At 35.7% G+C, this 20,080-nt stretch overlaps 2 protein-coding genes and 1 pseudogene across 3 annotated transcripts in view; 2 read left to right on the top strand and 1 right to left on the bottom strand.

Annotated features, from left to right (window-relative positions):
• Positions 1-3,960, bottom strand: part of TRAPPC11 (trafficking protein particle complex subunit 11) — a 47,887-nt gene extending 43,927 nt beyond the window's left edge. Inside the window, exons 1-2 of the mRNA XM_063076806.1 lie at positions 3,839-3,960; positions 1,403-1,628 (exon numbers count right to left, since the gene is read on the bottom strand). Of these exons, the coding sequence (XP_062932876.1) occupies positions 1,403-1,606 (204 nt within the window). The 5' untranslated portion in view covers positions 1,607-1,628; positions 3,839-3,960. The remainder of the gene's footprint in view (positions 1-1,402; positions 1,629-3,838) is intronic.
• A 247-nt stretch (positions 3,961-4,207) lies between these two features.
• RWDD4 (RWD domain containing 4) lies at positions 4,208-19,695 on the top strand. 2 transcript variants are annotated; one of them, XM_063076877.1, is made up of 7 exons: positions 4,208-4,474; positions 7,107-7,187; positions 10,853-10,962; positions 11,048-11,195; positions 12,635-12,752; positions 15,137-15,186; positions 17,859-19,695. In XM_063076877.1, the coding sequence occupies exons 1-7, from the start codon at positions 4,451-4,453 to the stop codon at positions 17,889-17,891; spliced, it is 564 nt and encodes a 187-aa protein (XP_062932947.1). In that variant the 5' UTR covers positions 4,208-4,450; the 3' UTR covers positions 17,892-19,695. The 2 variants fall into 2 exon arrangements, with proteins under 2 accessions (XP_062932947.1, XP_062932948.1); XM_063076878.1 differs by lacking the exon at positions 7,107-7,187.
• On the top strand, positions 9,280-9,380 carry LOC134362307 (U6 spliceosomal RNA; annotated as a pseudogene).
• Positions 19,696-20,080: the final 385 nt, after the last annotated feature.

The following is a 20,080-nucleotide window of genomic DNA, read 5'->3' as shown; positions in this document are numbered from 1 at the left end:
AAAAAACTGCGGGGGGCGGGGGGGGGATGAGGGGGGGTGAGGGGGAAGGGGAGAAAGAAGTGGGGGAATTTATTTTGATTGATATATCTCATCACCTAACTTTGAAACCAACTCCATAAAATTATGACAAAGAACAAATCAATCAATGTACATGAATGGCTTATAACAGTAAATTTCACAAAGTGAGTTCTATATGTGAGCTGCTTTTATTAATACTATCATCATTATAATAATTATTTTCCTAAGGTAAATTAGAGGATGTACTATGTTGTTCACCTTAAAAGTCAGGATTTTTCCCTAGTTCAAAATTTCCTTTAATTCACAGACTGAACCAGCTGAAAATGCATCTTATCTGCCTTGCTGAAATTTTCATCTGAATTACGTACGTGAAATTCCAGTGAAATCAAGCACTGGGAAAATGCTCCAGAAAAGTGAGGAAAAACTTACATAAAAGACAACCATACACCATTCCTATTATTTACTAAAATTTACTGATACAATGCAGTTGAAAGTGCACGTACTATTTACCTTGCTAAAATTTTGCTTTTAAACACACATATAATAACTCACTGGAAAAATGGTCAAGAATCATCAGTAAAAAACTTATAAAGACAACGATATGTCATTTCCAGTTTAGAATTTACTTTAATTCACTGAAATGAAGCTGAGTGAAAGTGAGTCTTTGATCGACCTTGTTAAAATTTTGATTTTAAATGAACATATGAAAACTCTTTGAAAACCAGCATTAAAGAAATGATCAAGGAACATCATTTCAAATCTGTGGTGAAAAAACAATGATACATAATTCCAAGTTGAGAATTTAGTTTAAGTCTCCAAAAAGTCAGTTTAGAACTTAATACCTTTCCTGATTCCACAATCAATAAACTATTTTAGTGTATCTGTAATTCCCCAAGGACAGGGAGCATGTCTTATTTAAATTCAAATCACCAGCTTGTTGCATGGTTCCAGGTACCTAAAACAAAGCAAATGCTCAAAAAATGTGTGTGAAATTGAGCCAAACTGTGAAGACCATGGATTCTATAATGAGATTGCTAATGATGAACAGGGAATATGAGACCTTCCTTTTAGAGATGACTCTGTTAAAACTATGGAGACTTAGGTATTTTTTTCTACAAATGAAAAAAGGAAAACATAGGCTCACAATAGAAAAGCTTTAGAAAATAATTAATACTCTGGGGTTTAAAAAAATAACTATTATTAAACACACACATAGTATGTTACAAGAAAATGCCTAAGGTTTTCTCATGCACCACTATAACCAACCACTGCCCTGCTAAACTCAGGGCTTTTCCGGCACAGACAATAGGAACAAAAAAGATATACACACATACACACACATAGGAAGAGAGGGAGAGAACACATGTAATCATAGTGTCATTACCTTGGGTCTACATTTGGGATACTCATGGTCACCTGGGAGAACCTTGAAAGAAATCGGTACCCGATCAGCTCTCCGATTGGCACAAAAAGCATCCCAGACAGCTCGATGGACAGCATTATAAACTACATCCAGGCCCGTAAGAGTAACAAAAGCCATAGGCCGACAACATAATTCTACAGGGAAGTCCCACTGTGTGGGGCTCATGTTTAAGGTGTCACAAAAAAATCTGAAATACAAACGTTAATACATTCATAATTAACTTTAAAAAAACCCATATCTATATCTAATATACAAATCTCCACCATTTAAAAACATTTTAAAAAGCAAAAGGCTTTGAGTGTCTGCAAACTGTCAAGCAAATATAAGAAAAGAGAGCAAAAGGGAAAATATTTTAATTCCTAAATTGGACCTATTAAAATATAATAATTATTTATACTAAACGTTTAAAAATTCTTTCACATTTTTTCACACTTGTAGTCAACTTTAAGACAAATCGGTATTTTCAGTAAATCTCAAAATGCACACAGAACTTTGGAATGAGCAGAACAAGAAAGCAAGCAGATCAAATTAAAATAAGTCTGCATAACCTATTTCAATTATGAATAATAAAGAAAAAATAATTATTGATTTACATATATAATAAAGTACAACTTTCTCTAATTTACCTAGAATTGCTAATACGTAATTTCTGAATGCCTAGGTATTATCAAATATGTAATTATCTAAATGATAGCTATGTTTCCTCATTTCCCACAATTAATACATAATTTAAAGAAAAACCTATAAGGGCTGAACTAGTAACGAATGGAAACCCCTAGCAGGACACGTTTCTATTATGTCCTTTAGTTGAGGGTTTAGTCCATAATAAATCCAAGTACACACTGACTTCAGAAAAGTAATTATATAAAAATATGTTTATTCCAAACTTATCACTATAGTTTCAAAATAATTTCCAAAAAGATGTATCATGAGGTTTTTTAAAAGGTGATCTCCAACAGTATATTATACAGAATTTAAATATAATATTTGTGAAAAGTGAGGAGCACTTCGGTCAACACTTGATTCCCAAAACGTGGACTATTTTTATCTGAGTATTTAGTAAAGACTATTAGGCTTCTTATAGTACTGAAGGAACAATGGGTACTAAATAAATGATTTCAAAAGTGTCCCAGAAATGATACGTATCTACAACGGATAGAAGTTTTAGAACTGTTTAAACAGACATTTTTAGAACAGGTTTAAGTTATAAATGCAAAGGACAGCATGTTTAGAGAAAGAAATATTCTAGTTCTAGCGAATTTGAGGGTAAAAATAAAAAGAAGGAGGTCAAAACACAAAATTGGTACATTTGCTTAATAGCAAAGAGTCTAGACTAGAGCTTTAAAAGCCTATTTCCCTTCATTAAGGGAAACCCCAGAGACTCAAAAGAAATAGCTGTGGTGTTTGAATATGGAGTGGAAATAAAGGGACCTATAAATGACTTATAAAGCTTTAAATCAGTGCCATCCAAGAGAAATATAATATGAGCCACGTAAATAATTTTAAATTTTCTAGCAGTCACGTTAAAAAGTAAAAAGAAACAGGTGGAATTTGTTTTAATATTATATTTAACCCAGTATCTCCAAAATATTATCATATCAACATGAATGTAAAAGTTGCTAATGAGATATTTTATCTTTTTTGTACTAAGTCTTCAAAAGCTGGTGTGTATTTTACACTCACAGCACATCTTAATTCGGACTAGCCTATTTCAAATGCTCAATGGCCCAGCCTGGGGAAGAGGAATTTCCAGATCTCCTAGAAGATACCAATGGAGCAATCAAAGAAACTATGACATGGGAGGAGGTGCAGCTACAGTAAGTGGACATTCTGGGTGGGTGGTCACGTAGGGCAAAGGAAGTAATCTAGAAGCCGGAGTGCAAGATACAAAGGTGACCCAGTCAAAGCAAGTAAAATAAATGTGGTTACTATCTTTAAATTAACTGAAGGTTCTGGGTGTAGGACACAACGCTAGTTAAGAATAGGATTCAGAGATGTCCAAATACAAAACTCTCAAGAGGAACGACAGTTTGGAGCCAAAATGGTGAAAAAAAAAAAAAAGCTGATGTTGAGATAGTGATGCAACAACCCAACTTCGGAAAAGATGCCTTCCCCATAGCTACAGTATTGCCCTGGTTGCTCCAGGGAGGAAAGGCAGACGAAGAACCCTGCAGCCCGAAATGCAGACTAAATCTTCCTCCTCCCTCCACCACACGCCTCAAACTTGGGACGCGCTAGAAATAGGTGCGTCTTTTCTTTGAGGCTGTAGGAGAAGTGCCAGGATTGCACTCGTTGACGCCTTAGGGAGAAGCAGGCCCCCCAACCAGCAGTGCTAAGAGCTAGCTCCCTTCCTCGGCTGTCTCTCCTGGCCCCTCAGGTCTCCAGGCCCGGACTCACCCAGGCCCCACGCCCGGGACCCGCTGCAGTTGTGGCCGGTCACCGCCAACCGGGAGAGGACGAGGAGAGGCAGACAGGGGTGTCACCAAACGCCAGGGCCAGCCCCTACAGTCACAACCCCACAGCCGGCCCCAGCAGGCGAGACTTCCCTGTTCCCACCTCCACAAACACAGGAAGCACTTTCTGGGCCTGAGTGACAGCGCTCTACACCAATCGCTGTCCAAGGACTTTACGCTGCTTCTCAAGGCGTAAGGAGGGCTCTCCATTTCCTAGAAGAGAAAGAGATGGGGGCGGAGAGAGGAAGGAGCCAATAGGAGAAGTGAAAGGGGGAGAGGGGCGGGGCCTCTGCGGATACCTCCCCCAGCCTCTGCCCAGGCGCTAGGGCGGCCCACTTACCGGGGCGTCGGGCTTCCCGCCCGCATCCCACCTCCCGCGGCCTGGAGCGGCGGAGGACTGGGTGCGCATGCGACTCGCGTCTGTGGGTGCGAAGGGTGCACTCCGGCAGCCAGGCGCGGAAGGCGGGCACCCCAGTCTCGGGGCCACAGCCCTCGCTTTCTTTCTCTTGGTTGTCGCGAACGCTGTCCGCCCGGGAGGTGTCCCGCGACCGGCGCAATGAGCGCCAACGAGGACCAGGAGGTGAGCCCGCCGGGCGGGACGCCCCTTTGCCCTGCGCGGATCCTCAGCCCCGAGGTGGGGCTGCCGAGCAGCGGGAAGCCCTGCATTTGGTGCCTGGACGAGCCTCCTGGCACGTGCCCTTCGCCCCTACGGCCCTCCGAGCCTGACCCGGGTGCCCCAAGTTTGGCGGTGCCCTGCGAGGAGAGGCCAAGCATGCGGGAATGGGTAGGGGTCAGCCTCTGCCTCCCCTCTACTTGCATTTTTTTATTTTTGCGAACCCGAGGATGTCCCCACGTTTCCTTAATAAGGATGAGTGTCCTTGGTGCACGACCCGGGTGCGCTCGGCTCTCCTTAAATCCCTTGTTGGTTAGCGCTTTGTGTACTGAGTTACGATGATTTGGCATACATGCACCATTTGTACTGTGTGATTTATGCTCAGATACTCTGTTGTGAAATGCCATTTTGACATTGAATCACATGTTAGAGTTGGAGGGGATGCTGCAGATCGTTATAGTGGAACCTTTTAACTTTGTAATGTGTGTAGATGAGGAAAAAGGTCTAGAAAGGCAAAGTGATTGCCTCAGGGCTGCACAGTGAGTATGTAGTAGAATCAGGACTAGAACCCAAGTCTTCTTGGGTAAGTAGATAAGTAGTAGTTCACTGTTCATTTAGAATATATTCCTTGAAAGCTAACACTTTTACATGATAAATGTAATAGAATCTCTGCATTGGAAGTTACCATTAAAGGACTGAAAGTCCCACAGGCTAGTTGGTATCTGAATCCCTTCTAAAATATTCTCTTCAGGTGAGTTTCTAAACAAAGGCATTAATATTTCTGTCTTCCTGAAAAGCACAGAGCATATAGTGAAATGTTTCTCAAAATTTGACCCATGGACCTTAGAACCATTTGGGTGAATGTTAGAAAAAACAGATGTCTGTACTCCAGATCAAAAGTTCTGTGGTGAGACAGGAATCTCCATTTTAACCAGAAAGTTCCATTCGTCTTCCACGTGACTGATTTTCAGATCTTTGAAGCCCAGTTTATTGGACCAAGGTCCTCTGCTCAGACAAAATAGTTCCTTCTAGCTTTTCTTCATGTGTTCTTTCTTCTTCGTTCCTTCATTCACCTGGGATCTTGTGTCTGTGGACAGATACTAAGTTTATGTCTCGTTTTAAAATTGTGGCGTCGCATTGCTTTCCACGGTTAGATTTACTGGCAACTAAAACTCCTTAAGTGCTTTATACAATGCAGTTTGTCTTTCATCCTCTACTTGTACATTTAGGTACCTAAGAGTAGAGTGCTACTTACCATGTTAAATTTCATCATTGGCTTGTTTTTCTACGGACTTTTTGGATTGTATTCTGCCACCACCCAGATGATGATTCAGTATCCCATCAAATTATCATTCACAGATTTAATAAACCTGCTTTCTATTTTTGTTTCTGCTTAAGTCATTAATTAAAATATGGGAAAGGATTAAGAACGGAAGGAGTAGCACTAAGTTTGTTGCTTCCAATCTAATCTTCTTAGTTATTCTTGAATCTAGTTTGAATTCCTAATTTTTTTTCTGTAAAGATACCAGAAGGAACCTATACATCCTTGCTATAATCTAGATAGACTGTGTTTTGTGCTTTTCCTTAATGTATCAATCAAGTTACCCTTTCTAAGAAAGGTTATTTAGACACATCTTGTTTTTCATGTGCTCCTTAGGTTTAAGGAACTACTCCTTACTCTCCAAGGTCCTCATCCACTGTTTCTTTAGTAATCTGTTCTAAACTTTTGTTCATGTAGCTCACCGTCTCTAGTTTGTAGAATTCATGATACACATTTTTTTTTTTTTTTGGCGGCTGGCTGGTATGGGTTTCCTTGACCCGTGATATTGCAATACCACACTTGAACTACCTGAGCTAACTGGCCGGCCCAAATATGCATCGTTTAGAAGACTAAAACATGTGCCCAAGTGCAGTGTTTCTTGCTTCTCTTATCAGATATTCATCAGTGATCACTAACAGTGATCCAGACTTATCATTTTTAAGACCGCAATGTTCTAAGAAATAATTCCAGGCCAGGATTGCTAGTTACATTTTCTCTTGCAGTTCTGTCTCCTATCTTTGGTAGATCTTTGTCAACCTTTTCCTTAAACTTCTTTTTATTGCCCTTAAGTATGTGTGTGTGTGTTTTTAAAGCTTTGTTTCATTCTGTGGGAAGGAATACAAATGTAAATAATATATGTAAATCATGGGAAATTATTGTGCTTCATATTTCTCATCTCCAAGTTTAATGCTCTTTCCACCCCAGGCTACTCTTTAGCACAGTGATAGCACATGCTGTGGAGTTGCTTTAAACTGAATCTTATTTTCCTCCCTGGCAGGAAGGAGAAAATGATATCTTCTTCACAGGGTTGATATGTGAATTAAGTGAGATAATACAATGTAAAATGCTTAGCAGTGCCTTGCACATAATTTTAAAGTAAGTATTATTAGTAGTAGTATTGTAATGTGTTGGCACATGCACATATATTATAAGCATCTAAGGCCATATGAGATAGCCAAGTTTTACATAGTTGAGTGGGCTTGAGTCAGAAACTAAAGACCTTCTATTTCTAATGCATTTATATCACTAAACAAAAGTCATTTGATTCTTTTTTTTCAGATGGAACTAGAAGCATTACGTTCTATTTATGAAGGAGATGAAAGTTTCCGGGAATTAAGTCCAGTTTCATTTCAATATAGGGTAAGACATGGCATGAATAGGAGCACTTACTACTTTGCTAGAAAAGACAAAGGGTTGCTAGAAATGCTTATTTTGTTTTTGAAGCTTAGCAGTTGAAATTTATTATGTCTTTGTATTTTCTGGAGCATTTAAAATGGAAACTCATCACCCTGACATCAATCATGTTTAACATATGAAAGCTTAATTTAGAAACTTTTTAAAAATCAAGGTAAACTAGTTTTTATTATAACAGAATCGTAAAATATTAGAAATGGAAGAATCCTTAGAAATTATATGGTTTTATCTTCTTATCTTAAAGATAACTTCTCTCAGACATAACCTCCTAAGCTCTGACAGCTGATATCGATCCATATTAGGATTAAAATCCAGGTCTCTATTCTAAATTTATATTCCTTTTGCTATCTAATGATACAATTAAAAAAGAGTTGATATTTTCTTAATTCCATATTCTGAATATGTGTGGATATTTTTTACATATATGAAACATGGATTTTCCTTTAAAATGGGAGTTGCTCATAACTCTTTCTTCAACATGAAACTATTTTTTTTGTAAATAAAATAAGTCATTTATCTAAATGATTATAAGAGTAGTGGAATGGGAAAGTTTTTTTGTAAAAGATTTATAGTTATCATTAACATTGTCTCCATTTAAAATAAATTTTATGAGAAACAGTCCTTTTACATGATTTATTATAGACTGTCACAGGAGAGAAGTTCTTCAGTTACCTCTTTTATATATTCTCCTCCCTGCTCAGCTCTTCTCAGTTCTTTCAAGCTTAACCTTGCACCTTCTTCATGTACATAACAACCAGGGGATTGTTATGACCAAAGTTAATGATGGAGTTAAGTCCTGTACCCTTTGTACCCTTCTATTTGAATCCAACCACCTCCCCAGACTTTCCCAACCACTGCCACCCTCTCTTTAGCAAATGGGAGGTTGAGAATTTCTCTATACTTTCCTAAATGTCTCTATTAACAACAGCAGTTACTATCGAGCACAGTATGCAGAATGCTGTAGGACACGTATTGTGCTATAGGATGGACATTCTGATGTGACCCATAGGATGATTTCAGAGGAAAGAAACACGAGATTAGGAGACAGTGTGTTCATAGTTAAAGGACTTGGGGTAGAGTCTGCCTTTGTCCTAGTCAGACCGCTCAGTTCTTGTATGGAATAGTTCAGTAGACTCCTAAATGACTTTCCTGCTTTCAGTTCTTTCTTTAGCTTCCCTCTTACGTGCCACCATTAGTCCTGCACCAGACTACTAGTTAGCTCTCTGAAACAGTCTTCCCATTCCCTTGTTTAAAAAGGTTTCTTCACAGGTTCCTCTTGTCTATATATGAGGACGGAACTCCTTAGCTTGATACTCAAAGTCCTTCTGTTTGTTTTGAACTGCCTCTCCAAACTTTCCCGGCCACTGAGATCCGTTAAGCATAATGGATTGGTAAATATTCTCCTGCATTTTTTTTCAGTATGCCTTTGGACACATTGCTGCTTTCCTTACCTCTCATTCATTATCCATCTTGCTTCTCCTTTGAGGCCTCACTCAGGCCTCCTCAGTGACATATTTGGGCCATGTCTACTACCCACACCCTGACTTTGAAGCAGAATTAACTATTCCCCATTTCTTCATACTTCGTTTTGTCACTTTTGAACTGTTATTCATACTGCAGTTTAGTGAGTCATCTAAATGTCTGTCTCCCTTGAAGACAAGAATGGTCTTGCTCTATCTTTGTATCTTTAGTTCCTAGCACAATGGGAGGCATGTTGCAATTTGTTTCTAAATGCACCATCCATTAAGTAAGGACTTAATGATTGCATAAAGCAATCATTTTTTAATTATCACTGTATGTAAAACACAAGTGTAAGTGAGAGACGTCCGTTATGCAGGTAATCAACTTATACAGGCATATTGACAGATCTCTAAACTTATTTGATATGATTTCTGAGCCTTGCCTTTTTTAGATACAGAGTGTGATTGAGGGTAAAGGGATGGAGGTGAAAAATTAGTGGTCATTAAAATAAAGGTGAATTTAGTAATAATTTGGGGTGAAAATATTTTAAGTCTTATTTAAAAGTTGTTTAAAAATAGTATTTTTTTAAAAAGCACATATGCTAAAAATGATACAGAGGAAAGTAGCATAACCCTGTGTAAGGGTGAGATGCTTATTCATGAATCATTCCACAGTTTTATTACAAAATCACCATTTTGCACCTACCAGTTTAGTAATTGATTCCATCAAGGATTATTAATGAATGCTAACACCTTTGGCTGACAGGTTGTTGAGAAACAAGGTATTCAAATGATTATGTACTGTTACCCCACAGATGATTATTTAATTTCAAAATGAAAAGGTACCTTCACATTGAAGTGATCTGGAGAATATCATCTTAACCAAGTGATCAAACTTTGTGTCACCAGTGATGACTCAAAAGATCTTATATGATGCTCTGGGAATATACCACATCACCTACGTGGTATCCTTACCAAAAATATTTAACTGGAATCTGAACAGAAGAAACGGTTAGTCTAGATCTGGGGACATACAGGAAAACTGGGCTGGATTCTTTTTGTCATAAAAGGTATTTAAAAAGTGGAAGAGGGGACTGGGAATGATTTTAAATTAAAGCAAAATAAAGAGACATGACAACACAATGCAATCCATGATCCTTCAATAGATTGTGGATTTATAGGTTGGGGATGATGTCTATTAAAGGACACTTAAGATAAGACTGGAGAATTTTTAATATAGATTATGTATTAGGTACTACTTTTGTATCAGTACTGAATTTCTTGGGTATGATAATAGTTTTATGGTTATAAAGAAGAATGTCCTTATTCTTAGGATACTTTACCCATAAATATTTGAGATGTTTCATTATTTTCAAATGGTTCAACAAAAATTAAAGGGAAAAAAAATCACATGCCTTAGGGGAGTAGAGGTTAATTCTGTGGTGGAGAGGGGGAAAAAATAAATGGGGCAAAAAGTATTTAGTGACTAAGGTAAATTTCAATGAGTGTTCATTGTGCTATTTCAGTTTTTTCTTTAAGATTAATTAAATAAAAAGTTGGGGGAGCAAAAGAAACAAAGCACATCTTTAATTTATTCAGGAATTGCTGTCCTGCCTGCGGCATTCCTTTTCCTTATCCTTTGCCTTTTCCCTTTTTACTCGCAATTTTAAATTTAATTTTCTGGTCTCTTGGGATTGCACTAATGCAAATTGATTTATTTGTTCTTAATGCCTCTTATGATTTAGCAGTTGGAAAACTTAAGACAAAGATGAGGTGTTACAAGTTTGTGAATTATTATTTTTGTCCATTCTCTCTCTGTTCCCCACAGTTGATGTCTTATCTTCGTCCTCAGAAAATTTTGGTGAAAACAGGAAAAATGTGTGAGACATAGCCTTGGTACTGGAAGAACTGGTGGGCTGGTTGGAGAGATGGGCCATGGGCATAAAATAAACCTGCAGGCAGAAAATGAAAAGTCAGGCTGTCTTTATACTCCCCTCACCCCTGCTCAGTCTTAGCCTATACCCCTGAACTTTCAAAATATTACATTTCTGATCTGAGCATGAGTATTGAAAAGAACCCATCATTTTAAAGCTCATACTTTAGTACTCTTTTTATCACTTTTTGCAAGGCTAAGATTTCTCTCTTCTTCAGATAGGTGAGAACGGTGATCCCAAAGCCTTCTTGATAGAGATTTCCTGGACAGAAACATATCCCCAAACACCTCCAATTATATCTATGAACGCTTTTTTTAACAACACCATGTGAGTAGTGTTTCATTTTCATTGTTTTTTCATTTTACTCTGTATTTTACTTTTCCCTCTGCAATATATTTGTTGTGCATTGTAGATCATCAGCTGTAAAGCAGAGTATATTAGCCAAGTTACAGGAAGCAGTGGAAGTTAATCTTGGAACCGCTATGACCTACACATTGTTTGAATATGCCAAGGACAATAAAGAGCAGTTCATGGAGAATCACCATCCCATTAATTCTACAGTGAGTATGTGGTTATTTTTTGCTAGATTGTTTTCTTGTTTTGGTATTGCTCTGCTAGTAGTTAATTTTTACTAGTTAATATTTTTTGAAAATTGGAAGGAGACTTTGGTTAGATTTAAAATGACAGTTACATCTACGTTAAATAAGAAGAGTGAATTTTAGATTTCTTCTGCTTAACCTAGAAAATGAAATTATAGTCTGTAGATTTTCACCCTTCATCAAAAACTGGAATACCTCTTACGCCCACCAAAACCGAGATATTATAGAAACTAGTACTTTTTAAATTTACCTAATGTCTTCATGAAGCTTAGATAGCTAAAGGACTTATGTAGTGCTACAGTATGTATGTAATTGCTTTCTCCATGTGGCTTATTTTGTTGCAAATAGTCTTGCCACAGTTCAATTTAAAGGTATTGCAGCTTACGGAGACTTTATTGAATAGAAAAAGATAATTGATTTATTTCTAGAATAATTTTAGGACGTAATCATCTTTCATGATCTTAAGCATCTATGTGTTACATCTCCTTGCTCTATGTCATGCACTAAAAGACTTTCATTGGTCAATATTAATTGGGTTTGGTGTTCTGATCCAAACTGAAAGCTTTTTTGACAGCAAAGGCCATCTTTTCTATTTGAGTGGTCCTGGCTTTCTATGCACAGCAGTACACAGAAGAACATTGAGTGGCAACTGGAAGAGCAGTAAAGGGTGCTTGCTAAGATCATGGACTGTGAGCCAGGCTGCCTGGGTTCCTATCCTCACTGCACCCTTTATTAACCATGTGACTTTGGGCAAATTTCTCAGTCTTTGTGCTCAAGCCCTTCATCTGTAAAATGGGGATTATAAATAATAGTATCTACCTTACAAGATTGTGGTAAGGATCAAATGAGTGACACATGAGTGTACTTAAAAAAGTTCACGGAAAAATAGAATTGAAAGATGATACGAATCTTTCCATGAACTTTTTGAAATACCTTCATATGTAAAACATTTACAGCAGTGCTTGGCACCTACTAAGCATTTTAAATTTTAGCTATTATAAACACTGAGTACACGAACCTAAGTGTTTTAAAGATTTCCTTCAGGGAACCAGGATGTTCTAGGTAGGTCCGTGTGATTTTCAAAAGATATGTTTAAATTTCTGAAAAATAGCAAGTTAACGGAATTGTAAAACTACCAACATAATGCTGGTAATCTGATCTTTCTTCCCAGGTTTTTGGTTATAACAATTGCACTAATAATATATTCTTCAATGTGAACTTTTAGAAGAATGAAACCAATAATGTGTTAAGGGCACCTGATTTAATAAATGAATAATAATAATATAGGATTCTTTTATTTCATAAGTCCAGAAATTGTCAACCAATTTTAGGATGCAGCTATATTTGGTGTAATTCAGTGAGTTTTAAGGCATGAGTGTAAGAATTATTTTTTTTTCTAGGCATCCATAAGCAATATCATCTCAGCTGAAACTCCTAATATAGCCCTGTCAAGTAAGAAAAAAGACAAAAAAGAACAACTTTCAAAAGCCCAGAAACGTAAGCTGGCAGATAAAACAGGTTTGTGTTTTTTTTTTTTTTTTCTTTTATAACACAGATAAATGGATTGCTTTTTATTGTGTAAGTGCTTACTTAATATATTTAGATTTAGAAGATAAACTTCCTTCTCTTTATACTTGGAAGATTTGAATCAGAGACCTCTTGAGTCACAGGTGTATATTGAAATATTTACAACTACTTCATCACAAGAGACAGTCATCTAAAGGAAGGTAATTGAGTGGCAAAGTGTAAATGAGTCTTGAGATTGAGAAACATTAGAATGTACAAAAACGTATGTCCTACTTGTATGCTTTTGCCTGATTAGGATTTTTAACTCTATGGCGGGTGTGTACATCTCTAAAATTTGTTTGAAATACAGCTTTCATTTAAAATGAAGTCTGGTATACCATTAGGTCTTAGCATGATAAATAATTTAATGTTTTTCTCTGTAGTTAACTATTTATACAACAGTAATATTTAAGAATAGAATTCTTAGGGCTGTCTGGTTAGAGCAGTTGGTTAGAAAATGGTGCTGATAACACCAAGGTCCAAGGTTCAATACCTGTACCAGCCAGTCGCCCAAAAAAAAAAGAAAAAAAAAAAAAATAGAATTCTTACGTGTCCTAAACCAATTCCTTTAGAAGAATATTATAAATTCCAGCTCATATCAACAATAATATTTGATTCCTTTTTTAAATTTAATCTGAAAATTTGCAAATTGGTATCAGTCTGTAAATTTCTTCCCAGTTAGGGAAAATGAGGACATTATCATGTGTGCAGATGCACATTTATACTTACCTATTATGTATTTGCTATTGGTGTAAGGTTTTAAGCTGCCCTTTACTGAGAACTGACTCTTTCATTTTGGTGACGGGGTTTAAAATGCCCTTTCTTTTATAAAAGAACGGTAGTTTTTGGTGGTTTATGTTTTGTTTAATGTCTGTCTGTGGCAGAATAAAAACATAGCAACCCTGTGTTGGTCCCCAAAATGCATTTTTTGAAATTGTAATGGTTTGTGAAATAAACCTAGGGATTCATTATATCTGATGTCAAAGTAGCATTAAAGTATAAACAACTGAAGCAATAAATTGTTAGCCATGGCAGTCTGTTTTCTAGAGTTTTGGTTGATGTCTTTTTGGAATGTTTAAGCATCTGTATCAGTTAGTTACCAGTTGCTTTCATACATAATGACCTATGGTCATTCTCTTTCATTAATATCTCCCTACCTCTGTCTCCTTGGTGATGTTCACCTAAAGTCATTATCTTATAATAACAGTATAGGAATTTGTGACTCACAGCTTTTGTTCTAAATAAAACTTTAATGGGACAGTCATGGAACTGTGGGTAAGTTTTAGTTAACCAAAATTGGTGATTTTATCCCAGTAACTAGTGAGATAAGATTCTTATTGGTATGAAAGACGAACTGGTAGCATCTAAAATTAAGCTCCAGTAATATTGCTTCTCTCCTATAAAGAATCATGGGATTAGTTTCTGTTTCCCCTACTGTAAAATCAATATAATATACTTGTTTTGAATACAGACTTTGAAGATTTCATAAAATGAGATATATGTAGCATACATCAAGCAAAGGAAATCAAGCCATTTTAAATTGAAGAATTTAAAATAATATTTATTAGACTATTCTTTAAAATTGAATATTAAAAGAATGAAAGCACTTTGTAAACTATGAATTCTTATATAAATTCATATGAGCTTGTTTTCAAGCACTCCCAACAGATTAAAGCCTTTTTTAAAGAATGTTAGATTAGATAATGATATTTTATCAGAGCACAGCAATTAATACATGTTTGCCAGAGCTCCTCTTAGTCTTTAAGACAAGCCAAACATTTGTTTGTAAGGCCTTCTGTCTTGAGCCTAGCTTCCTGGTGTGAAGTGCTAACTCACGAAACAGGGAACTAACATAACTTCTTACTTAAATCAGCAGTGACCTTACATGAGGGTACTTGAAAAAGTTCCTGGAAAGATTCACATTATCTTTTAATTCTATTTTTCCACAAACTTTTCGAAGTACCCTCATATAAACCAATAGAATTGTGCAAATGCATTAAACTAATAAATTGATTAACTCTTCTTCCTGGCATTACCAACCTACCTACATATTTTTACCTTTGTATTAGGTTTTGTCTTGAATGGAAATAGTGTAAATGTAAAAATGGAGTATACTTGAAATACTTTTATTGTGGATTGAAAGCACCGTAAGCATCCCTAGAAGAATGGTGCTTTCAATCCACAATGATGATAAACTGTTTTTCCAGATTAGTAATATGTGATTTAAATGTTTTATCTATTTGTTGTATGTAATAGTATGTAATCTTATTTATTAGAATTTTAATTAATACTAGCCTATTGGTCTTAAAATAAAGTTACTATTTTTTATCCTCTAGATCACAAAGGGGAACTTCCTCGAGGCTGGAACTGGGTTGATGTCGTGAAGGTATATAATATTTATATTCTAGTCTTCAACGTTACTATAATTATTGCCATCAAATAATGAAATTTCTATTCTTCATTCCCCCCTCGCAATGTTGGAATTTCCTGGGATGTCTGTTTCCTTTTTTACATTCAGCATGTAAGTATTTTTAAACATCCTTCACATTCTTCTCTTCCCTATAATGTTTTAGATTTTCTTTTTTTAAATAATGAAAAATCTGCAGAAGTAAGTTATAACTACAATACAGTATGACTGTTTATGTAAGTACACCTTAAGAATGGACATGCTGAAATATGACTAAATTATCGATAATGTGGAAACTAAAGTCATGGAAAGGAATGTTTTAATTTTTTAGTAGAAATTACTTTGGTCTTTTTGGGTTTTGTTTTTGTTTTTTTAAAAGAACAGACCTTAAACGTGGTTGCCCATCATTGCCAGGAAAGATTTTCTGTTTTTGTTGTTTAAAATTGTTTATTTTTTATTTTAAATTTTTTCTGCTGACTTCTCTCAGGTTTTTCTTTCATTATCTGTAGTTTCAAATATATTAAACTGATTCTTAACACAGTAAGTTAGGACTTCATGAAATAAGTTTTGCATGCCAATTGGTGCTATAACTGCTGGAAGAAGTGTTTAATATGATTCAAGGGTAGTTAAAGATGAGGGTTTTAGTGAGGACCCACAAATATGGGTAATTTACAAGCAATGTATTCCTAAAGTTTAAAGTCAGCTGTTTGGTCCATGGAATGCATTTTCTATAGTAATTATTCTTTGTGCTTCTAGAATCTTAGTACAAAAATATTACCTGGGATTAGGGAGCAATGAGGTACAATTGGAATAAAGAAACACAGTATTTCTTCCTCCCTTCTTGGCAAGAAGATGACCCTGTACAAGATGTCTGTATGGGTGAAGCTTCTCTGGCATTCTCTCACCTACCCTGACCACTTTCCACTGATGCTTTTTGGATACTTCATGTTGTCCTAGGTTTACCTGCATGTAGCTCACCAGCTAAATCCATTCTTTCCTCAGAATACTCTGTGCTCCAAAATGAGTTGTTTTCTTAGTCAGAATGCTGCTTCTCTCACTGCACTGGATCTCAGCTGAAAGTGAGAACAAAAATAATCTGATCAGTCTAAAGGTGTTGATATTGCTCCTCCTTCCCTAGCTCCAGAAGTTTTTTGCTTGTTTTTGAGTCCCTATTTAAATAAATAGAATTCCAAGTTGTAAACACACAAAAAAAGTAAAATTCAAATAATTCAGTAATCTTGGAAGGTGGGAGAAGATATTCTTAAGGAGTTTACACCTAAACACAGCTTGATGTCAGAATTTATTGCCCTAAGCCAGTGATTTCCAAGTAAGGCCTTTGGACTCCTGGGAGATCCCTGAGACCCTCTCAGTAGGTAAGCAACGTCAAAATTTTTGGCATCATATCACCAAGATGTTGTTTGCCTTTTTTACTTATTTGTCATGAGTATATAGTGGCCTTTTCCAGAGGCCGTATGACATGATGATGCCATCACTAATACTCTATTAAAGCACTAATAGAATGTGTGCTTATATATTCTTGTCTTCTAGAATTTTCTAAGGTGGGTAGGTTTAGGATCTAAGTATGTGCATTACTAACTCGGGTTGTTCTTAGTCCTTCTACTGTGCTCTTGTTGGCTATCTTGTGTTATACCTGCATTACTGTAAAGCAAAGTTGTGAGAATCCAGCTGTCTTTGATAGAGCTAAATAAAAGAGATTTGCAAATATGTAAAACCAGCACCCTCTTCACATTAAGTTTTGTTTCAGAAAATGTAGTTTCATTTCCTTAAAAAAAAGTTATTATCATATAATGGGTTTACTGTTCTTTTTACATGAATTAAATTTCTCAATTTTAATTTCAAATGCAGTATGTATAATCCACATTTTTTAAAAAAGGTTCTTTAGAGACCTCAATTGTTAAAAGTGTGAAGAGGCCCTTGGGCCAAAATGTTTGAGGACCACCACCCTTAGTAGTTTCTGCTTTTCACAGCCTCTGACATTCTCTGGAGGCTCTTGGAGTTGTTGGGTGCAGTGGGAGTTTCTCAGTGGCCGACCATCATTCTGATCAGAATTGCCTTTGTATTATTTATTGTTAGAGAATTTTATCTGCCAACCCTCCCCCCCAACCAAATTTACCAACTTTTGCCTAAGATTTTTATTAGAAAAAATCAATTAAAAATTTTTATTATATTTTCAAAAATATACTTTATGAATTTGCTGTCTGATTAAGATGTTAAATCTCATGTGAAGTGTTTTTTTACCACAATTTAAAAATGTTTTAAATTTTTTCAAAAAATGTATTGTCTGTGATGGAAAACAAAAATAGAAGAATGTTATTCATTTTATAAATAGCACCTTCTATTTGTATATGCTTTGTTCCAGTTTATTACTTGGAAAGCTTCAAGGGATTTTTTTCCCCTTGTTCTGTTTTGGTTACATTTTTGTTGAGGTTTATATTTTTAAACTTGTTTGAAGCAGCTGAGCCTGAAGTTGAAAGGTAGCTACTAATGGTAAACGCTATCGATGGTTTAAGTTATTTGAACCTTGTTGCCCATTGTTTATTTAAGCTTGGTACTGAGTGGAAATAATGACCTTGAATAATATGATCACTTAAACTTGTCGAATATTTTTTTTCTCTTATCTTTTTTTATAGTTAAGCAAAACTGGCTCTAAAGATGATGAATAACGCTTGGAATTTGAGACAAGGAAAGAGCATCCTTTAAAAAAACTAGGTTCAAAATCTGTCGTTACTATTTTCTGGTATTGAGGTAGCTTTTTATAAAACATAATTTTTTGTATGTTTCTTACACAAAAATGTTAGTTGAAAGTTCATGAAGAGATCTGGTTGTATTAAATTATTTTCACAAACTTGCCTTAATAAAAGGTGAAAATGCTACTATTTAGGATACTTTATGAAGCCTGTTGAGCTTTGTAAGTAGACAAATATGGAGAATAATAATCAGTATTAATTTATATGATCTTACTGTAGTGGATGTGATATTTTTGTAAAGACATATGAAGCCCTTTTTAAACTGTCATCCCAGTGGAACAGAACATTGAGTGAACAGTTATCCTACAGTATGAACCATGTTAAATAAAATAAACTCTTCAGCTCTTCTTTTGCTTAATTATTGAAGCATAAGTTGCCTCAGAGAAATTTGGATGCTGGTAATTTGAACTTTATACATGATATTCTTTGTAGTTCCTTTTTATTTTCCAAGGGTGAACTACTTCCCTTTAATAAATTGATATCTATTTATATTTATCTCTTGGTTTGAGTCAAAGTATTTGATCATAAGAATTTTTGATGATATGTGGGATAGGAGAGTATAAAAACAAATCTGCCAGATACGTTAGGAAGCATTTGAATAAGAAGTGCTGGCTCTTATTTAAAATATTTCTCTTTTCTGCATATACCAGGATGGGAGTAAAAGATGCCTTAATATTTAATTTTTGTATTGTTGGAGACAGTGATTTTAATAAATTCCTATTTATCTTATATTGTGTGTTTTTAGTTATTGAATAACTGAGGTCTTCTAAATGGTTCAATATAAAACCACATTTGTTTCTTTTCAGTGTGTCTTTTCAAATATCCAAATGTATTTCTCCATCTGAGCGTCTTTTTAATAATATACATAGAAGTCTTTCAAATGCTGAACTGTTATACGTACTTGATATTTTAAAAAAAATATAAATAGAGGAAACTCTTGGCATCATTTTACCAGGAAAAGATACTGATGTTTATGTGTGATTTACCGTGATTTTGTATATCCTCCCCAGCTTTAAGAACACTTTCTTCAAGATGCTGCTTTATCTTGAAGGATAGATTGTTAGTTCCTCAAGTTATACCGTGTAGCTTGGGTCTGCATTTTTAGAGAGTAATTAACTTTTTAAAGAAGTTACCTTAGCATAAGAGCAGTTTGAGTCGTGTCCATGGTTTTTACTGGGTTAACTTTGGCTTCAGTTAAATTATTTGAAGTACAAAGTAAGTATATTTACAGTGAAAGAGTGTAATCTCATTTTCAAAAGCTGAATCACATTTTATTTCTTGAATTAATATAGAGCAAAACGTATTAAAATCCAGGACCACTGGAATATGCCAACTTTTGTTTCGGGTCTGTGTATGTAATAGCTTTTGTTGTGATTTGTTTGCTTGTCTTTTTGAAGAAACATCTGCTAGAAAAGAAAATACTTTGTTTTGTTCTGAAGATTCTGAAATTGTTCAGGCTAATTGTGATTCATAGATTACAAAGAATAATGCTAGTTAAATGCCAATGAACTATTTTTACTCTTTTTATATGAAATGTACAAATTTCTGGGGGTGACAGTGGCAATGGTGCCTCTTATTACCTTACGTAAGGTAATTGAACATTCTCATCAATATTGCCATCTACTGTTTAACTCTCCCAGTATATTTTCTCAAAGTCTGTTTACTTAAAATTGTGTGGAATGACATAATTAATAAGCAATAAAGTCTGAATTACACATAAGGATTTTTCTACTTGTTTTATTTCAGTCACTGTAGAGAGAATTGTTGATTTTATAAATGTTCACAGACTTATGATTTGAGATGTACGCTCCTACTAGAAACTATTCAAAATGTTGAATTAAGAAAATGTTTTTCAAATGAGCTCACAGGACAGTAAGGAATAACCAGAGTCTAAAAACGTAAATGAAAGCTGGAACCCGGAAGTTAAGGACATCTTTTGTTTTTACAGCTTCAGGGGCCCAGAAGACAGCAGATGAAGTCCAGGGTACAGAGTCACTTATACGTTCACAACCATACACACCCCCATGCCGAGCATTCATTAGGCTGAGATCCATCCCCTGGGGGGACCCCCGAGGAAAAGTCCTGTGTTGAACTTTGGTTCTGGA

Source organism: Cynocephalus volans, chromosome 13 (genome assembly GCF_027409185.1).
Source record: "Cynocephalus volans isolate mCynVol1 chromosome 13, mCynVol1.pri, whole genome shotgun sequence".
In the NCBI taxonomy this organism is placed as follows: domain Eukaryota; kingdom Metazoa; phylum Chordata; class Mammalia; order Dermoptera; family Cynocephalidae; genus Cynocephalus; species Cynocephalus volans.
Note: the sequence above shows the minus strand (reverse complement) of the source record. Positions and strands in the feature narration are given on the sequence as shown.

What these genes read in the sequence shown, in the direction of transcription:
- RWDD4 (XM_063076877.1), top strand. Translation starts at nt 4,451, where the DNA reads ATGAGCGCCAACGAGGACCAGGAG. An exon ending in CAGTTTCATTTCAATATAGG is followed by an intron (nt 7,188 to 10,852) that starts GTAAGACATGGC and finishes TCTCTTCTTCAG; the next exon opens with ATAGGTGAGAACGGTGATCC. An exon ending in TAAGCTGGCAGATAAAACAG is followed by an intron (nt 12,753 to 15,136) that starts GTTTGTGTTTTT and finishes TTTATCCTCTAG; the next exon opens with ATCACAAAGGGGAACTTCCT.